Source organism: Mirounga angustirostris, unplaced genomic scaffold (genome assembly GCF_029215605.1).
Source record: "Mirounga angustirostris isolate CCGP_5_RB_7025 unplaced genomic scaffold, mMirAng1.0.hap1 SCAF_1, whole genome shotgun sequence".
NCBI classification, from domain to species: domain Eukaryota; kingdom Metazoa; phylum Chordata; class Mammalia; order Carnivora; family Phocidae; genus Mirounga; species Mirounga angustirostris.
In genome coordinates this window covers 209,913,714-209,932,463 of record NW_026991709.1, presented here as the reverse complement: position 1 = coordinate 209,932,463, position 18,750 = coordinate 209,913,714, and the positions used below count along the sequence as shown (strand labels likewise).

At 52.7% G+C, this 18,750-nt stretch overlaps 1 protein-coding gene across 14 annotated transcripts in view; it reads right to left on the bottom strand.

The window, feature by feature from the left end:
* Positions 1–1,714: 1,714 nt before the first annotated feature.
* PNPLA6 (patatin like phospholipase domain containing 6) overlaps positions 1,715–18,750 on the bottom strand; it is a 30,433-nt gene continuing 13,397 nt past the window's right edge. For 6 of the 14 annotated variants that reach the window (XM_064571734.1, XM_064571730.1, XM_064571738.1 and 3 more), the window contains 14 exons: positions 18,519–18,582; positions 18,095–18,263; positions 17,715–17,897; positions 17,410–17,528; positions 17,075–17,231; positions 16,671–16,787; positions 16,514–16,583; positions 15,960–16,076; positions 13,864–14,165; positions 12,938–13,054; positions 12,614–12,710; positions 12,383–12,492; positions 7,316–7,391; positions 5,081–5,217 (listed from right to left, as the gene is read on the bottom strand). In XM_064571734.1, coding sequence (XP_064427804.1) covers positions 5,096–5,217; positions 7,316–7,391; positions 12,383–12,492; positions 12,614–12,710; positions 12,938–13,054; positions 13,864–14,165; positions 15,960–16,076; positions 16,514–16,583; positions 16,671–16,787; positions 17,075–17,231; positions 17,410–17,528; positions 17,715–17,897; positions 18,095–18,263; positions 18,519–18,582 — 1,820 coding nt within the window. In that variant the 3' untranslated portion in view covers positions 5,081–5,095. The other 8 variants (XM_064571717.1, XM_064571726.1, XM_064571743.1 and 5 more) reach the window with 3 other exon arrangements.

Here is an 18,750-nt window from a genome sequence, read left to right as displayed (position 1 = left end):
AATGATTTTTAAAAATCAAAGGAAGAGGGGTGCCTGGGTGGCTCAGGCGGTTGAGTGTCTGCCTCCGGCTCAGGTCATGATCCTGGAGTCACGGGATCAAGTCCCGCATCGGGCTCCCTGCTCAGCAGGGGGTCTGCTTCTCCCTCTGACCCTCTTCCCTCTCGTGCTCTCTGTCTCTCACTCTCTCTCTCAAATAAATAAATAAAATCTTTTAAAAAATCAAAAGAAGAATATTTGACAATATCTGAAAATTATATGTAATTCAAAATTTCAAAGGGGGCCTGGGTGGCTCATTTAACAAACATTAAGTGCCTGACTCTTGATCTCAGCTCAGGTCTTGATCTCAGGGTCATGAGTTCAAGCCCCTGCTTTAAAATTTTTTTTTCTTTTTTTTCTTAAAGATTTTATTTATTTATTTGTCAGAGAGAGAGAGTGAGCTCAACCAGGGGGAGTGGCAGGCAGAGGGAGAAGCAGGCTCCCCACTTGAGCAAGGAGCCCAATACGGGACCGGATCCCAGGACCCTGGGATCATGACCTGAGCTGAAGGCAGATGTTTAACCAACTGAGCCACCCAGGCATCCCTAAAAAAAAAAATTTCATGTGTCCATCAATAAAGTTCTATTGGAACACAATCATGTCCACTGATTTACATGATGTCTGATTGCTTTTGAGTTATGATGGCAGGGTTGGGTAGTCACAACACAAACTGCATGGCCTGCAAAGCCAAAAATATTTACTAAGTGACCCTTTATAGAAAAAGGTAAGGTGGGGGCCTGACTGATAGTCAGTAGAGCATGCAATTCTTGATCTTGGGGTTGTAGGTTTGAGCCCATGTTGGCTGTAGAGATTACTTAAAAATACAATCTTAAAAAAGAAGTTAAGAACACATTGATATTAGGTCATGAAATCAGAGCCTCAAACCATTCCACCAGAGTTTGAGAGTGAGAATGTGCAGGAGTGGGGGAAAGGGACACAGGAAAAGGGAGAAGCAGGACCCCCGCTGAGCAGGAAGCCTGATGCGGGGCTCATCCCAGGACCCTGGGATCATGACCTGAGCCAAAGGCAGACCCTTCACCGACTGAGCCACCCAGGCACCCCTCTGAGTTTCTTATTTAAAAAGTCAGACCACTGACCAAGTCACTTCATCATCCTGTGTCTCAGTTTACTTATAAAGTGAAGAGCAAAGTAGGATTGTTGCACACAATAAATTAAAACATTAAATTAAAAAAAATTGCATTGAAACACTTAGAATGGAACCTGGCACACGATATCACTATATGGATGTGAGCCATTCTGTTTTCAATCATAGATATTTTAAAATTGCAATCCTGCCTAGTGTTTTCAAGTGTTCTAAGAAGCAAGACTTTGCATCCATTCCCAGGGATGTGTACCACCTTTTCCAGGGCAACTTGTCAAGTATTTCTACATCTGAGATATTTTTGTAAGAACACAAGCAGGGAAACAATAAATATGTGCTTGTTCATTCATTTCTTCACTAATGAATTGGGAGTAGCATAAGGAATTCACCACAGAGGCACAGAGATTAACATACAAGGATATGCATCCCAGTTTCCTGTATAACAGAGGAAAGTTGCAAACAACCCAGCAGGAAAGGACAGGTTAAATAATTACGCAGCCATGGGGGCAAGGGAGAGGGGGAGGTGTCATGCTTTAAAAGAATATTTAACAAGATATATTCTGGGGCTTTAGAAAATCATTGAAATAATACAACTTTATTGTAAAAGCCTCAAATAACAGAAAAGTAAAAAATACAGAAATTCCCCCTTAAACTCTCACCCTGCCTCTTCTTTCTAAGAGGGACCCACTGTCAATTGTCTGGAAGAAATTTCCAAGGTGTCTGGTTACATACTTGTGTCCATTCTATGACATAAATGCACTCATACTGTCCTCAATGTTATGTGTTGTTGTTGTTTTTTCCCATGGAGCAAGGTATGGAGGGATTTTTCCACGTCAATGAATATAGGTCTGTCTCATTCTTTTTAATGGCTACAGAGCGTTCTCATAGCATGCCATGCCCTAATTTGTCTAACTATGCCCCTATTGTCAGTCATGGAGACTGTTTGCCATGTTTCACTTTTACAAGCAACAGCATCATTGCAAGCCAGACTGTGATGAGCACGCATCGTTAGGCACACGTACTTACAGGCTCAATTGTTGGATGGAGAGTGGCAGGGTCCAAAGTTAGGTGCTTTAAATATTTTGTTCCACCATAGCCAAATCCCTTCCCAAAAAGTTTCAACAATTTATGCTTCCCCTGTCCAACAGTGTGGCGACGCTCATTATCCATCCAATTCTCCATAAGACTCGATGTTTTTGATATTTTTAACATTTGCTAAATGAAAGAATAAGAATTCAAATTTGTCCCATTACTAGTGAGACTAAGCATGCTGTTGTTGTTACTTATTTATTCATTTGCTCTTTATATGTCTAGCCTGTTTGTTTTTTGTTTTAAAGACTTTATTTGAGAGTGAGAGAGAGCACAAGCGGGGCGGGGAAGAGCAGAGGGAGAGGGAGAAGCAGGCTCTCCATTGAGCAGGGAGCCCCGACTCAGGGCTCCATCCAAGTACCCTGGGATCATGACCCAGGCCGAGGACAGATGCTTAACTGACTGAGCCACCCAGGCACCCCTACGTCTAGCCTGTTTACATAGTCTGGCTGCCAACCTGGACTATATAAGGAGGCATACTGATGTAAGGTTAGGAGTATGGACCCTGGGGCCAAGCTGCTCTGATTCAGGCTCTGCTGTGTGATCTTGAACAAGTCACTTAACCTCTCTGTGTCTCTTGTTCTCATTTGTAAAGATAATAATGGTATCTACCTCATAGGGTTGAGGATTAAATTACTTTTTACATAGAAAGCACCTGGAACAGTGCCCAGGATGCCGTAAGCACTCAATAAACATTAGCAATTATCTGCACTTTGCCTATACTTTATATTGCAAATATTCCTTCCAGGCTGCTGCTTGGGTTGGTCTTTTGTCTTTATTCATGATGACATGTTTTCATGTCATCAGATCTGTCCACCTTTTCTTTCACAGCTCTGAGTTTCAATAAAAGCAAAAATGGGTCATTTAAACTGAACATAGAGTGGGCGCCTGGATGGCTCAGTCGTTAAGCGTCTGCCTTCGGCTCAGGTCATGATCTCAGGGTCCTGGGATCGAGCCCCACATCGGGCTCCCTGCTCTGAGGGAAGCATTGCTTCTCCCTCTCCCACTCCCCCTGCTTGCGTTCCCTCTCTCGCTATGTCTCTCTCTGTCAAATAAATAAATAAAATCTTAAAGAAAAACACAAACTGAGTATAAAGTAACAAACTGGGAAATGAGAAGAAAATATTAATAGTGTTTGTGTCTAGGGAGTGGAATGCAGATGACTTATTTTCCTTTTTTTTATATTCTGTATACTCTGAATGCTCTACTGACCATATATCATGAATATATATTTCCAAATGAACACACATTACCTTTATTTATTTTATTTTATTATTATTATTTTTAAGGAATTTATTCATTTGACAGAAAGAGACAAAGCGAGAGAGGGAACACAAGCAGGGGGAATGGGAGAGAGAGAAGCAGGCTCTCCACTGAGGAGGGAGCCGGATGCGGGGCTCAGTCCCAGGACCCTGGGCTCATGACCTGAGCCGAAGGCAGACGCTTAACGACTGAGCCACCCAGGCGCCCCTATGCTTTATTTATTTTAAACACACCAGTAGGCGCGCCTGGGTGGCTCAGTCGTTAAGCGTCTGCCTTTGGCTCAGTCGTTAAGCGTCTGCCTTCGGCTCAGGTCATGATCTCAGGGTCGTGGGATCGAGCCCCGCATCGGGCTCCCTGCTCAGTGGAGAGCCTGCTTCTCTCTCTCCCATTCCCCCTGCTTGTGTTCCCTCTCTTGCTGTGCCTCTCTTTGTCAAGTAAATAAAATATTTAAAAAAAAATACATAGCAGCTTAAACTATAAAAAAAATAAAATAAACACACCAGTAACACTTTGGTTTCTCTTCAGATCGCATAAATCTTTCGCCTTTTAAACACACCAGTAATCATTTTATAATGAGAAAAAGCACACCCTCCCCAGTGCACGTTGTTTAACCATAAAGGACAAAAGAAAGCAAAGAGTTAGCCAACTGCTGCCCACACTTCAGGCTCCCTCAGTCCGCAGTAGAAAGCTCCACCCCTGAAATCTTCACAACGGGGGCCAGACACCCAACTATCACAGCAAGATCGCCCCCTGGTGGCAGAGAAATAAGAGGCTGATCCAGGAAAGGGGTGTGTGTGTGTGTGTGTGTGTGTTGTGTCCTCTTGTAAGTTCTGTTTCATCTTATTTTAATCACAAAGGAACCCTTTGAGTCAGGGACTAAAATTATGTAAAAGACCCAGGTGAGAAAAGGAAGTTACCTGGCTGGCGAAGGGCAAAATCTCCCCCAACTCTGAGAAAATCCAGGTCCCCATTTTTTTGTTTGTTTTGTTTTGTTTTTATTTATTTGACAGAGAGAGATAGCGACAGCAGGAACACAAGCCGGGGGAGTGGGAGAGGGAGAAGCAGGCTTCCTGCCGAGCAGGGAGCCCGATGTGGGACTCGATCCCGGGACTCCGGGATCATGACCTGAGCCGAAGGCAGACGCTTAACGACTGAGCCACCCAGGCGCCCAAGGTCCCCGTTTTGAATTACCCTAAATCTTCCGCTCCCAAAGGTTCCCACTCAAGTCTGTGGATCTAATTCACATACCATGCAATTCACCCATGGAAAGTGTACAATTCAGTGGGCTTCAGTGTATTCAATCCCAAGACCCTGACCTGAGCTGAAGGCAGCTGCTTAACTGACTGAGCCACCCAGGCATCCCTTATTTGGCCTTTAAAAAGAAAGAAATCCTGAATTTCTGAGATGGGGGGAACCTGAGTGGCTCCTGGGATCAAGTCCTGCATCGGGCTCCTTGCTCAGCGGGGAGTCTGTTTCTCCCTCTGCTGGCTGTTCCCCCTGCTTGTGATCTCTCTCTCTCTGACAAATAAATGAAACCTTTAAAAAATTAAGGTAAAAAGAAAGAAATCCTGTCATTTGCAATAACATGAATGAAACTGCAGGGCATTATTCTAAGCAAAATAAGTCAGACAAAGACAAACACTGTAAGGCATCACTTACATGTGGAATCTTGGGGGGGGGGAAGTTGACTTCATAGAAACAGAGAATAGAAAAGTGGTTGCCAGGGGCTGGGAGATGGAGAAATAGGGAAAGGTTGGTAAAAGGGCACAAACTTTCAGTTATAAGATGAATAAGGTCTAGGGATCTGATCTATAACATGATGACTATAGTTGATAACGCTGTATTGTATTATTGACATTTGCTAAGAGTAAAACTTAAATGTACTCACAAAAAAAGAGGGGGGATAAATATGTGAGGTGAGGGACATGTTAAATAACTCAATGGGGGATCCTTTCACAATGTGTGTGTGTGTGTATATATATATATATATATATATATATATATATATATAAAGTCATCACATTAATACATTCTTTCATTCAGCATAATGCTTTCAAGTTTCATCCACATTGTATCATGTGGCAATACTTCACTTCTCTTTTGTGGCCAAATAGTATTCCATTGTGTGGCTATAACAGTTTGTTCATTCATTCATCAGTTGAAGGGTATTTGATTGGCTATTATGAGTATGATACTATAAACTTCTGTGTATAAGATTTTGGTGGACATCTGTTTTCATTTGGGAGGGGGAGAAATACCTAGGAGACCATTCTATATAAGAGAGACCCTTTAACCAGCTTTCCAGACGTCCTGGGGTCTGACCTCTGTATGGTTCTTTTCAGAGACCTGGCCAGAAACATGTGAAGCAAAGTCCCTTGTAAGTCTGGCTCCATCAGTCTCCTCTGATCCCACTCCTCTCGGTCAGCTCCTGTGAGCTGCAGGGTAGGCCCCCTGACCCAAAACCCAGGCCTTCACTGGAACCCCAAGATTTCTAGCATTAGCTGAGCCTTAAGCTCTACAACCAGGGAGAAGTAGCCTGGACAGCCCAAGAAGCTCCACTGGGAGCCCAGCTAATTCTGTTAAATGATGAATGACATTCACCAAATATTTCCAATGCTCTCTCTTTTGGGCGCGGGGTAGGGCTGCTCTTTCCTGCCCTCTCATGGTTAAGTAGGGCCATGTGACTTGTTCTGGCCAATGAGAAGTGAGCAGAAATGTGTCATTTCTGGGTCAGAGTATGTAATTGCTGCACAGGGCCCCCCAGAGATTTCTTCCCCCTGCTACAGTGATCTGAAACATTCCAGATAGTGGTTGCTTCATCACTTGGGGTGAGGAGTGAGGCACATGGGAAAGAAACCCTAGATGATCTGTGACAGATACATCTTGAGAGCAAAAAATTAATTTTGTATAGTTTTAGACCCCCAAGACTTTGGAGTCACTTGTTACAGCAGCATAATTTGATTTATCCTGACTGATACACCAACCCAACCACATCTTGGTACCTGGGTCCAGCCAAGGGCTTTATATTAGTTTGGTAGGGCTTCCATAACAAAGGACCACAGACAAGGTGCCTTAAAGAACAGAAATTTCTTGTCTCACAGTTCTGGAGACTAGAAGTCAGAGATCAAGGTGTTAACAGGGTTGATTCCTCTGAGCGATGTGAGGAAGAATCTTTTATGCCTTTTTCCTAGCTTCTGGGGGCCTCAGGAATTCCTTAGCCTTGCAAATGATGTTCTCCCTGTGTCTTCATTGTCTTCCCTCCGTGTATCTTAGTGTCCAAATTTCCCCCTTTTATAAGGACACCAGTTAGATTAATTCTGGCTTAATTTCCTCCTTAAGAACCTTATTTCCAAATAGAGTCACATCCTGTGGTCCCAGGGTTTAGGACTTCAACATCTGAATTTGGGAGGGGGCACAGTCTAGCCCATAACAGGCTCCATTCCAGCTTCAAGGTGCCCAGGGTCCCATCCTGCCCAGGATCAGTGAGAGAAGGTAGGAAATGTTGATGCCAGTATAAGTTGTCAAGACTTGGGGCTCCTTAGAGGTAGGCTCTAGTGATCAGGGGGCTCCTTCTAGGTCCATGGAGGACTTCCTTCTTGAGGATTAAGTGCTGCCCCCAGGACTACAGCCTATAATGGAAATCTCAGCAAGTCCACTCCCTGGGGAAATAGCACTGGGTAGTGAGTAAGCTTATGAATATAAATCCTGGCTCCATCTCTTAACAACGGTGTAACTTAACCCCCTTTTGAGCCTTGGTTTTGTCTCCTATAAAATGGGATGATAATATGCACTCCACAGAGCTGTGAGAATTTAGAGAGAACATACCTGCATCAACACAAGTCCTGATATATGGCAATTTCTCCATAAATTCATTATTGTCATTGCTGCTGATGGTGTCCATCTGTGCTTAAAGGAAAGGGGAAATGATGTGGTTTCAGGGTGGGGTTCCAAGATTCCTAGAGAGTGGGAGACATCTCAAGCATCTTTGATTGGTCTTCAGAGCTTGAATTCATTCAACAAACATTTATTGAGCAGCTACTATGGACCAGGAGCTTTCTCTGCAAGGTTTCTCCAGTGATGGAACTAACATTCAAGCACGTCTCATACAGACAGATATAAACAACTAAATAAACAAGTAAAACAACTGTGGCTAGAGATTGTGATTTAAAAGCAAGGAAATGGGGCAGGTGGGGGTGGGGAAGCTACTTTAGACAGTAGCTTCGGACAGTCTGAAGAGGTGGTATTTGAAGATAGAGGTATTCAGCTACACAAAAAGTAAAGAGTAAAGAACAAAGGATTCAAGGCAGGAATCTGTGGAGAGTTGGAGAAAAAGAATCTGGTGTATTTGAAACAGCATGAGGGGTGTATTTGGAAGAGCATGAGTGGTATGAGGCCACTAGGGTGGAGATGTAGACAAGGGGCAAACTGGGACTGAATTTTCAGCTTAATGTGCTCCTCAAAACCTAGAGATCTCCTGGGGGTCAGGCTACGAGGGGAAGCCAGCGAGGGGGCCTTGGCAGCACCTGGGACAGCTCTCTTGCGCTGTCCATGGTGCTGACACCTGAGACCCAGTTCCCAGAAGGGAGAAGCCACCGATTCAACAGTGGGGTACAAGAGATGAAGTTCCCTACCCTCGAGGCGCTGGTGTTGCAGATATGAATAGTCAGAGTGTCAAAAATGGCTAATTAGAGGTGCCTGGGTGGCGCAGTCGGTTAAGCATCCTACTTTTGGTTTTGGATCAGGTCCTGATCTCAGGGTGATGAGCTCAAGCCCCGAGTTGGGCTCTGTGCTCCGTGGGGAGTCTGGTTGAGATTCTCTCTCCCTCTCCCTCTGCTCCTCATGCTCATTCTCTCTCTCAAATAAATAAATAAAGGGGTGTCTGGGTGGCTCAGTCGGTTGATCGTCTGCCTTCAGCTCAGGTCATGATCTCAGGGTCCTGGGATGGAGCCCCATGTCGAGCTCCCTGCTCAACGGGGACTCTGTTTCTCCCTCTCCTTCTCCCCTCCCCCTACTCATGCTCTCTACCCCTGTCTCTCTCTCTCAAATAAAATCTTAAAAAAATAAAATAAATACATATGTATATTTTTAAAAATGACTAATTATTGAGGGTCTCCTGTTGGCTCAGCCTATGTACTTGGGCAAAATAATGCCTGCCCCCTCCAAACACGCCCACATCCTAGTCCCCAGAACCTGTGAATATGTCCCCTTACATGGCCAAAGGGACTTTGCAGAAGGGATTACATTGAGGACCTTGAGATAATCTTGCTTTACCTACGTGGGCCCAATGTTATCACAAGGGTCCCTGCAGGAAGAGGGCAGGAGGGTCAGCATCACAGAAGGAGAGGTTGATGGAAGCAGATGTCAGAGTGATGCAGTATGAGAAAGATACAGCCGGCCACCGCTGGCTTCAAAGGTGGGGAATGGGGCCACATGCCAAGGACTGCAGGTGCCTCTAGAAGCTGGAAAGGCAAGATAACAGATTCTCCTCCAGGGCCTCCAGAAGGAATGCAGCCCTGCAGACACCAGGATTTTAGCTCAAAGAGACCCATTTCCAACTTCTGGCCTCCAGAACTGTAAAATAATAAATGTGTGTTGTTTGAAGCATCAAGTTTGTGATGATTAGTTACAGAAGCAGTAGGAAAATCATACGGGACCCAAAGTCCAGAAAAGACGGCTCCTTCCTTTACAGAATCCAGGAATTGGAAAACTGGGCATTTGAATCAGGTGGTCTGACCCCAGGCCTGTGCTCTATGCTGCCTCACCATGCTGGAAATATCTTCCCTGCTGTTATGGACTGGGCTGTGTCCCTGCCATCCCAGTTCATATGCTGACATTCTAAACCCTGTGCAAAGGACTGAAGGTTTGTGTCCCCTGCTTCAATTCACATGTTGAAATCCTAACCCCCAATGTAATGGTATCCGATGGGGCCTCTGGGAGGTAATTACGTCATGAGGGTGGAGTCCTCACGAGTGGGATTAGCGAGTGCCTTTATAAGAGAAACCCCAGAGACACCTCTCATCCTCTCTCTGCCAAGTGAGGGTACAAGCAGTTGGCACTCTGGAACCCAGAAGAGGTCTTCCCCACAAGCCCGCCATGTTGGCACCTTGATCTCAGACATCCAGCTTGCACCAGTGTGAGAAATAAATTCCTGTTGTGTACAAACTGCTCAGTCTCTGGTACTTTGTTATAGCAGCCTGTACTAAGAACCCCAGGACCTCTGAATGTGACTGTATTTAGAGACAGCGTCTCTACAGGGGTAATTAAGTTAAAGTGAGGTCATTAGGGTGACCCTGATCCACTATGTCTAACGTCCTTAGAAGGTGAGGAGATTAGAACACAGGAGCAGAGGGAAGACCGTGTGAGGCCATGGGTAGAAGATGGCCACCTGCAAGCCAAGGGGAGAGGCTTTAGAAGGAACCAAGCCTGCCGCCACCTTGATCTTTGACTTCCAAGACTCCAGAACCGAGAAACTGAGGTCTGCTGTTGAAACCCCTGCAGCCTGTGGTACTTGGTTATGGCGGCCACGGCAAAGCAATATATCTGGGGACTGTGGGAAGCTCCAGCCCAGCTCCAGCTTCACCTGAGTCCGCCTTGAAGAGTAGCGCTCTCCAAGCCCATAGAATCACAGGGTGCTCAATCCATCTCAACAGGTTCTGGGCTATTGCAAGGCGAGGAATGAGGCTTCAGGTAAGCGTCTAGAGACAGGGCGTACATGAGCCCCAGGGCTGTTCTTGCCCAGCACGGCCTCTCTGGACAATGTCATCATCCCCATGGCATCAATCTCCACCACTGTCCTGGGGCCTCCAGACTGGTTCCCGGTACAAATCTCTCTTAAGTTCCCACCCCAAACGTCCAGAGCCCCTGCCATCTCCCCTCGAATGGTCCCTGAAGCTCCTCAGACTGAACATGGTGAAAACAGAGCCGAGCATCGTCCCCTGCTCCTATTCCTTCCCCTGCATCCCATCTCGGTAAAGATGCCCCTCCCTGGTCACCTTTGCCAACCAAAGTGCCCTCGTCCTCCTTGGCATCCCCTGCCCCATGCCCCCCACTGCTGCCTCAACCTAGGCCATCATCTCTCCTCAGTCCCCTGCAATCTGTCCCCTTCTGGAAACACAGATCTGACTATTCGCCACTCAAAAACCTTCCAAAGCTGGTGCGTTGCTGGTAGGCAGGTGAAGTGGTGCAGCCACTGTGAGGAAAAGTGATAATTCCTCAAAAAGTTAAACTTAGAATGACCTATGACCCAGCAATTCCACAGCTGGGTCCACACCCAGAGGAAGTGAAAGCAGAGACTCAGAACTGGGTACGTACACATCCGTGTTCACAGCAGTCATTATCCACAATGCCCCAGAGATGGAAGCTACCCCAGGGTCCACTGACGGATAAATGGATCAACACAACATGGTCCGTCCATATTGCGGAATCTCGTGTAGTCTTAAAAAGGAAGGACATTCTGACACCTGCTACAACATGGATGAACCTCGAGGGCGTCATAGTTAGTGAACTAAGCCAGTCACAAAAGATCAAACACTGTAGGATTCCACTTCTAGGAGGTCCCTAGAGGAGTCAAATCCACAGAGACAGAGAGCAGAAGGTGGGAGCCCGGGGCTGGGGAGTCCTTGTTTAATTGGGGCAGAGTTTCAGTTTCAGATGAGAAAGTTCTGGAGATGGATGGCCACACAACAGTGTGCGTGAATTTAGTGCCAGTGAACTTCACACAGAACAGCATGTGGTGAAGGCAGTGAGCGGGAGCCCCAGGAGGCCTGCAGCATGTAGCAGGGGCAGTGGCCAGGCGCTGGGCCCAGGCTGGAGTAGTAACATCCGGGGAGTCACGTTAACACCCACATCCCCACTCCTCAGGTGAAGCAAGGGGGCTCAGAGTTTCAGCAACAAGCCCAAAGCCAGCAGTAAGAGGCGAGGCTGTGGTTTCACACCAGGCAGTCTGGCTCCACAGTCTAGACACACCAAGACAGCAAATGAGAACGCTTGGGGACAGGTCTCAGCGCGCCATAGGGACTGGCTCATTCTGTGACCACAGCCTAACACACAGTAGGACCAATGCCTGGGAGCCTCTGAAAGTCCTTAAGTCTGTGCATATGTACACAGCGTTCTCTGGGAACCAGGCTCTGTGGTGCACACAGTAGGAACGTATAGGAAACACAAAGCACCTGCACACAGTAGGACCAGCCGAGCACAGAGGCTGCGGAAACCTAGTAAGGAAAATGAGGGGTGCCAGGGTGGGCATCCAAGAATACCTGTGATCCCCAGATCCCCCCTGTGGTCTGAAGCCAGCACTGAGTGGGACTACGGGGCAATTCTGAGAGAGCACTGACAGTGGGGGAAGCTAGCTGGGCCTGAGGCTGGGCACGGCATGTGGGTACTGTGACAAGCTCAAGGCCGTTTGGGCCTCAGCTCCAGCCATCCTGGTCACGGAAGGTGGGGCGAGGTGCCCCTCCGAACCCAAAGATGACACGAGGCTGCTTCCAAGAGGGTAAGGTTTATTGGGAGTGACTGATCACGGTCATCAGTGCAGTGTGGCCCCTCCCCCTGGGGGCAGGGCAGTCCAGTGTGTGGGCCCCAGGGGCCTGGCGTTTCAGGGGGACCCAGGGGGGTCGCAGGCATAGCAGCAGGGAGAGAAGGAGTGAGCCACCCCCACAGGGCTCAGCCCCAGCCCAGCCCCAGGGGGACCCCTCTCGAGGTCCTCAGGCCTCCGCAGCTGAGCTGGGAGGGTCCAGGGGCAGACAACGCCGGTGCCGGAGAACGGACTTCTCCTCCTCCTGCAGGGACAGGAGCGCCACACGCACACGTCACACAGCACGGGACACTGGCACTTGTGCCTGCCTCCGCCGTGTCACCCCCACCCCATGGAGGGCCAGGACCACCCACTCTCACCATCTCGGATGCAGTGCTGGGGCTCGCACCCTCGGGAGAGCCCCCCTCGTCCCGCGAGCAGTCAGGGCCTACGTCCTCCTCATACTCCGTCAGGCAGTCCGATTCCTCCCCTGGAGTCCGGGAGCAGGGCGAAGTGAGGGGGTGCGGGCTGGCCCGACATCTCCAGCCATATCCCACAGATCCCAGCTCCAACCTCCCCCCCCGCCCCCAAAGGTGGCCTTGGCCCCTCACCGTCAGCACAGCCGTCAGAAACGTAGCTCGTGGGGGGCTCAATCCGGGACACAATCTCCGCCAAGTCGGTGAAGCCAGAGCTGGGGAAGGCCAGCACCTGTGGAGTGGCGCAGGTGAGCATCTCGGGGGGACTGTGGGGTCCCGGAGTGTCAGGGGCTGTGGTGTCTTGGGGACCCTGAGATCCGAGGGGGAGCCCTCTGGTCTGAGGGGCTCTGCTAAATCCAAGGAAGTCTGGGGTCATCTGAGTTTTTGGGGTGCCTCAGCCAGGCTGGGGGAAAGCTCTGTTGTTAAGAGTGGCCCCACTGGGGTAGGTCCCAGGCTTACGTCTGCGCGGCGGCTCTCGTTGAGGTCGGCAGATCGCCGGTCTGTGAGCATCTTTTCAATGATGTCGCCCCGGCTCCAGCCCCCAAACACAGCCTTCCCATACTGGTAGCCCACATCCTGCCGGAAGGGAGGAGGATGGAGCCGGGCCTGCAAACGCCCCTCCCCTAACGTTTTCTCTGCCTCCCCTTCTCTGCCAATCTCCATTCTGCTGACCCTTCCTTGGCCCCTCAAGAGCCCGATGCTCTGGAGGGAGCTGGCATCTGAGGCTCAACTTATTTCCGAGCCAGCCACGTGTAGCACACCTGTCCCCAAATTCCTCATCCTGTGCCCCTGCCAGGCCCGACCCATCAACCTCTCCACATTCTTTCCCCCTCAGCCCCACACAGTGCGCCAAGTGCCAACTGGCATGAGACCACGGTGCGTCAGCTTATCTCAAGGTCTGCAAACACGCAATACCGCTGCACCCATCGCCATCTCCCCAGCCCGTGACAGACATCACTAATCCACCACGGCACACTTCAGCTCCCGATCAGTTTCAGCGGCCGTGGGCTGGGACGCACTTTGCAGGTCAGCGGCTAGTGGCCGGCGCACGGCTCCACGCTGCACCCATGCCTGTGGCAGACATGACTAACGGATCGCCTGTTCGCATTCCCACCCGTGCGGAAATGGCGTTAGAAACCTCTCATGTGCTCCGGGCAGTGCAGCCAGCACCTAGCAGGAAACTTAGTGCTTACACAGCACATGCACCGCCCCATTCCCTTGCCACACTCACCGCAGGCATCACCAATCAATTACCAATCTGCTCCTCACGGAGCCCATTTGGGAATGGAGCCCTACAATCCTTCCCCCTGGGTCGCTCTGGGCTTTAAGCAGTAAAGCTTTGCCAGCCCACCACGCTGGCACCGTGCCATCCCCACCCCGCTCACATAGATCTGGTCGAACTTCCCGAAGTCCATGGTCTTGAAGCAGTCGATGGGCGGGCGCAGGTACTCGCAGTAGGAGCTGGACTTGACGACCTCCAGCTGCCGCACACAGGACACATAGGCCAGGCGGGACTGGATCTCGGCCATGTCTGGAACCTTGATCTTGTCTGCCCAGGGGTTTAGCCGCTTCCACAGCAGCCACCAGCCAGACAGGCTGTCCCCGTAGGTGCTGAGGTCTGTCTCATCCTGGCTTCCCACATCAATGGCGATGACCGTCTTGGCACCCATACTGCGGGCGATGTCCGCTGTGGGGCGGGGGGTGGGGGGGAGGGTCAGCAGGCAGCTCCCCACCAGGGCCCAGGGCAGAGAATGTTCAACCCAGTCCCACAAACACCATCATGCAAATGGTCACACACAAAAACCCATGCAAACAACATGCTGGTATGCAAAGGGCACGGACTTCCAGGACTGTGATGTTAAGGAGGTGGGGTCCAACAGTGGAGCTTTTAGGTCTGGGGGACTGGGGCCAGAGGGATGGGGCAGATGCAGGCAAAGGGACAAAGTTTTTGGGAAAAAAAGACACCATGTCAGACACATGGGGGGACAGCGGCATGGAGGGGAGTGCTGTGGAGAGAGAAAGGTTGGTAAGGACACCAGGAACCAGAGACACAGGAGGACAGAGTCAGAGAGGCAGGGAGTCCAAGCGGCAGAGGCGTGGAAGTCATGCCACAAGGGAGAGAAATGCAGGGAAAGAGAAACAGCAACAGAGATTTTCGGGGGAGAAAGAGATATTAGAGATCCAGAAGGAGAGAGAATCTGGGGGGATATGTGGGGCTGAGACGGTGACAGAGAACGATGACCAAGAAAAAGGACATTCAGGAAAACAGGACAGAGGCGTGAAGGGTGGGTGATGGCCCTGTGAGGAGGGTGGTGTGTCTGTGGGTTTGTGTTTGCATGTCCGTGTGTCCCATGGAGGATCCCTGAGTGGGTCTGGGAGAGCCTGGGGGCATGGGGACAGGGTCCTATAGCCAGGCCCAGCCCAGGAAGATACCCAAGTCTCCAGCAGACTTTGCACGAGTCCCTCATGAGCTAATCTGTCTAGGAACATGTTCCCACATCTGTGTGCCTGCACGCATCTCTGTTGTCTGTGTGTGTCTCCTGTGTGTGAACACGCACACCTCTGGGTGTGTCTATAGCTCTATACACACACCAGGGCCTGAGTGCATTTCAGTCCACACGTGTCTAGATCAACCTGTGGATCTGCCTACACCTGCTCACGTGTGTGCAGCTGTTAGCGTGTGCACCCGCACAGAGCCTGCATGGCGGAGTTGGCAAACTTTTTCTGCAAGGGGCCAGAGAGAAGATAACTTTGGCTTGGCAGCGGAGTGGCCTCCCTCCCTACTCTCAACTTTGCCCCTGTGGCACAAAGGTGGCCACAGATGAGACGCAAACGACTGGGTGTGGCCGCGTGTCAATAAAACTTTCTTTAGAAAACCAGGCAGGGGCTGGATTTGCTGGAGTTGGCTGATCTCCGGCCTCCAGGACCGAGAGTGTGTGTTCAGCTAGCACACACGTCTACTTGGGTGTGCTCGCCTCCGGGCACGCGAAATTTTCAGTGGCACCGCCGGCCCCCCGCTCGCCCGCACATGTGAGGGCAGCAGGTACGCAAGCTCACCGTGGACCCAGAGGTGCCCGCCGTGTGTGTGCGTGCGCTTGTGCGCGTCTGAGGCAGCGCGCAGCGTGTATGTGGCCAGCCTGGTGGGCAAGGACACGCGCCCGATTTCAGGGGCACAGGGGTCTGGCCACGTGCACGTGTGGGAGTACGCTATCCGCACTGTGAGCAGCCGCGAGAACGCGTGAGCCCAGCCGGGGGTCCCACGGCCCCCTGCATGCTCCTTTCCGTGTGCGCACGTGTGTCCACGTGTGTCCATTCACGTGAACACAGCCCGTGGAAGCGCCTTCCAGCTCCACACGCTTCTGTCCTCGGGCGCTCCCACGTATCTGCCGCGGCGTGAGCGTGCACGCGCGTCCTCCCGGGCGCCTATCCGGGCGCGCACCTGCGCGTGTGCGCGCGTGCGGGCGAGCGGGCAGCCACTTGCCTGGCAGGTTGTTGATGTAGCCGCCGTCCATGAGGAGGTGCCCGTCCTTCGGGTCGCACAGCGGCGGCAGGTAGCCCGAGAGCGTCATGCTGGCGCGGACGTACCGCCACAGGGAGCCTGCCCGGCGGGACACACAGACACAGACACGCACAGACACGCTCAGACAAGCTCGGAGGCCCGGCCAGCCCGGTGGGCTCGCTGACCTGGCACGTTGTTGACATAGCACCCGTCCACCAGCAGGTGCCCGTCCTTGGGGTCGCAGAGCGGGGGCAGGTAGGGGCAGTAGGAGGCACTGGCCCGGACGTAACGCCACACGCAGCCTGCGGGGACGGCGTGAGGGGGTGAGGCGCCTGACTCCTCCCCCAGCCCCCCACCCCTGAGGAGAGACATACCTGGGGCCTCTGGGGCATTAGTGGGTGATGGTTAGTGCTCGGCAATCGGGCCAGGGTGGACGGTCACTCATGTTAACAATGTCCCAGATGCTCGGCTGCCCTCCCTGCACCCCCTCCCCCCCAGCCGCAGAGGTCGTTGTGGGGTCGGCTGGGGGCACCCACCATCTTTGTGGACACGCATGGCCGAGGCGGTGATGTCCGTGGTCACGTTGAAGTACGGCAGCCACAGGTCCTGTGGGAACAGGGACCAAGCTGGGAGAGGAGTGGGGACTCCCGTGGGGAGCGGCGGGGACAGGGCAGGCGAGGGCGGAGGGCACACCTCAATCTGCTTGTCCTGGAAGACCCGGTGGATGCTGCGGTTGAAGGCCGACCCGGTGAACATGGAGGTGACGGGGTACGTGAGGTCCAACACCGGCTCCATCACCGAGGTCATGCCCTAGGGGCAAGGAGGCGGGCTGGGGTCGAACGGGAGTCGCTTGGGGTCACTAACGAGGTGGTCACTAAGGGTCCTGACTGCTCCAGCCAGGGGGCGAGGGGTTGGGGACTAGGGTCACTAACCAGGAGGTCACAAGAGGTCGGCAAGGTCCTGGAGGTATTGCCATGAGGGTCCAGGAGGGGTTCACAGATGGAAGTCAGGAACAAGGCAGAAAAAGCCCAGGAACCCCTCGGGAATCAGCTTTCAGGGTGCTCCTCCAGTAGGTGCCCCCCCCCCACCATACACACCTTGGCCCACTCCCGGGCCCGCTGCTTCGTGCGACTGGCGCTCCGCTCCTCCGCATACAGGGCCCCGATGAAGGACCCGATGGATGTGCCGCCCACCAGGTCGACAGGGACACCTGCCTCCTCCAATGCCTTCAGCACGCCGATGTGCGAGCAGCCCCTGCAAGGGAGACAAAACCCAGGGGCCCACTGGAGACCCCCCAGGTCCCGCCCCCTCCCCAGCTCCCCCGCCCCCCCACCTCCTCCACAGGCAAGGAACGAGTGCCAGCCCCACCCCTCAAGGGCGGCTCCCAGGAAATAAGCCCCACCCCGCAGGCACCCTGGCCCCGCCCCCTCACCTGGCCCCGCCCCCGCCCAGCACCAGGGCAATGGTGTTGCCGGTGAGCACCCGCGCCAGGCGGGAGAAGTCGCTGTGCCGGTCAGCGCGCCTGGAGAAAACCTTCTCGTAGAGCTCGTGCTGGGATGCGGGGGGGACAGAGCGGCGACGCATGAGGATGGGGGTACAAGAGCGAACGTCTGGACCTCCACACCACCGCTCCTGCCCCCACACGTCTCTAAGCCCACCGCTACAGCGGCCCCGCTCCCGAACGGTCCTAGAGGCTGGTGGTCCCTGGGAAGGCTCCTCTCCAGGCACGGCGCTCACCAACTTGGCAGGGCTGCGGCGGGAGAAGAGGCGGCGTGGACAGCGCAGATGCAAGTGCCCCGAGCACCAGCTGCGCATGTTGAGCCACTCCACGGTGCGCGTGGGGCCTGAGCCCTCCTCCCGGTGCAGCAGGACCAGCTGCTTGAGGGCGCGCACCGCTGTATTCTCCAGCATCTGCTCCAGCTGGGGGGGAACAGAGGGTGGAAGTCACTAATCCTCGGTCATGACCTCCCCGCCACCCACCCCCCACCCCCGGCTGAGCTTGGGTCCCTGCTTGCCTAGCCCCACGGTGAGGGTGCACGGGGCCTGCTGCAGGCACCGGAGGGCAGGGGACGCGGTCCGGGGGTGGGGGGAGGGGTCACTGTGCACGGTCTCTGGACCTGGCCGAGAGTGGGCTCCTGGTCGCCCAGGCCCACGATGAGGATGCAGTCGGCCTGGCGCAAGCAGCGGACGGTCCAGGGAGTCAGCGATGCGTCAGTCTGGTAGAGCACGATGCGGTGCGCGTCCTCCTGCTGGGCCAGCCATCCTGACAGCCGGAATTCTTGGATGCTGGGACAGGGGTGGGGGTGAGTCATCCCAGGGGGCTGGGCAGGGGTCCCACACCTCCCAGAAACCATGTAGTTCCATTACTGGGAGGAGGGGAACTTAGACACCCAGGCCCCCACATGTCCATGCCCCATGGTCTCCCACTGACTGAATGGATGGGGCACATGCTCCTTGGTTCACAGCCCAGGACTCAACCAAATCTGAAGGCATTCTGGGCTTCAAGTCTATCCGCCACCTCCTCAAACTCCGAACACGTACCTATCGAGAGCAGAAGCCCCCAGGCGGGCCCGGATGGTGTCACTGTTGAGAAGGAGTGTAGGCCCTGGGGATGGGTGAGGATGGAGAGTCAGACACCCAGGCCCAGAGAACTGGGGGCCTGTCCCGTAACACCTCCCACCCCACCCCCACTGACCACGGCCCCGCCCACACGTGCCCCACCCACACCCAGACCAATGGCCTGTTCTCACCTCGCCCCACACTCCCCCCCGCG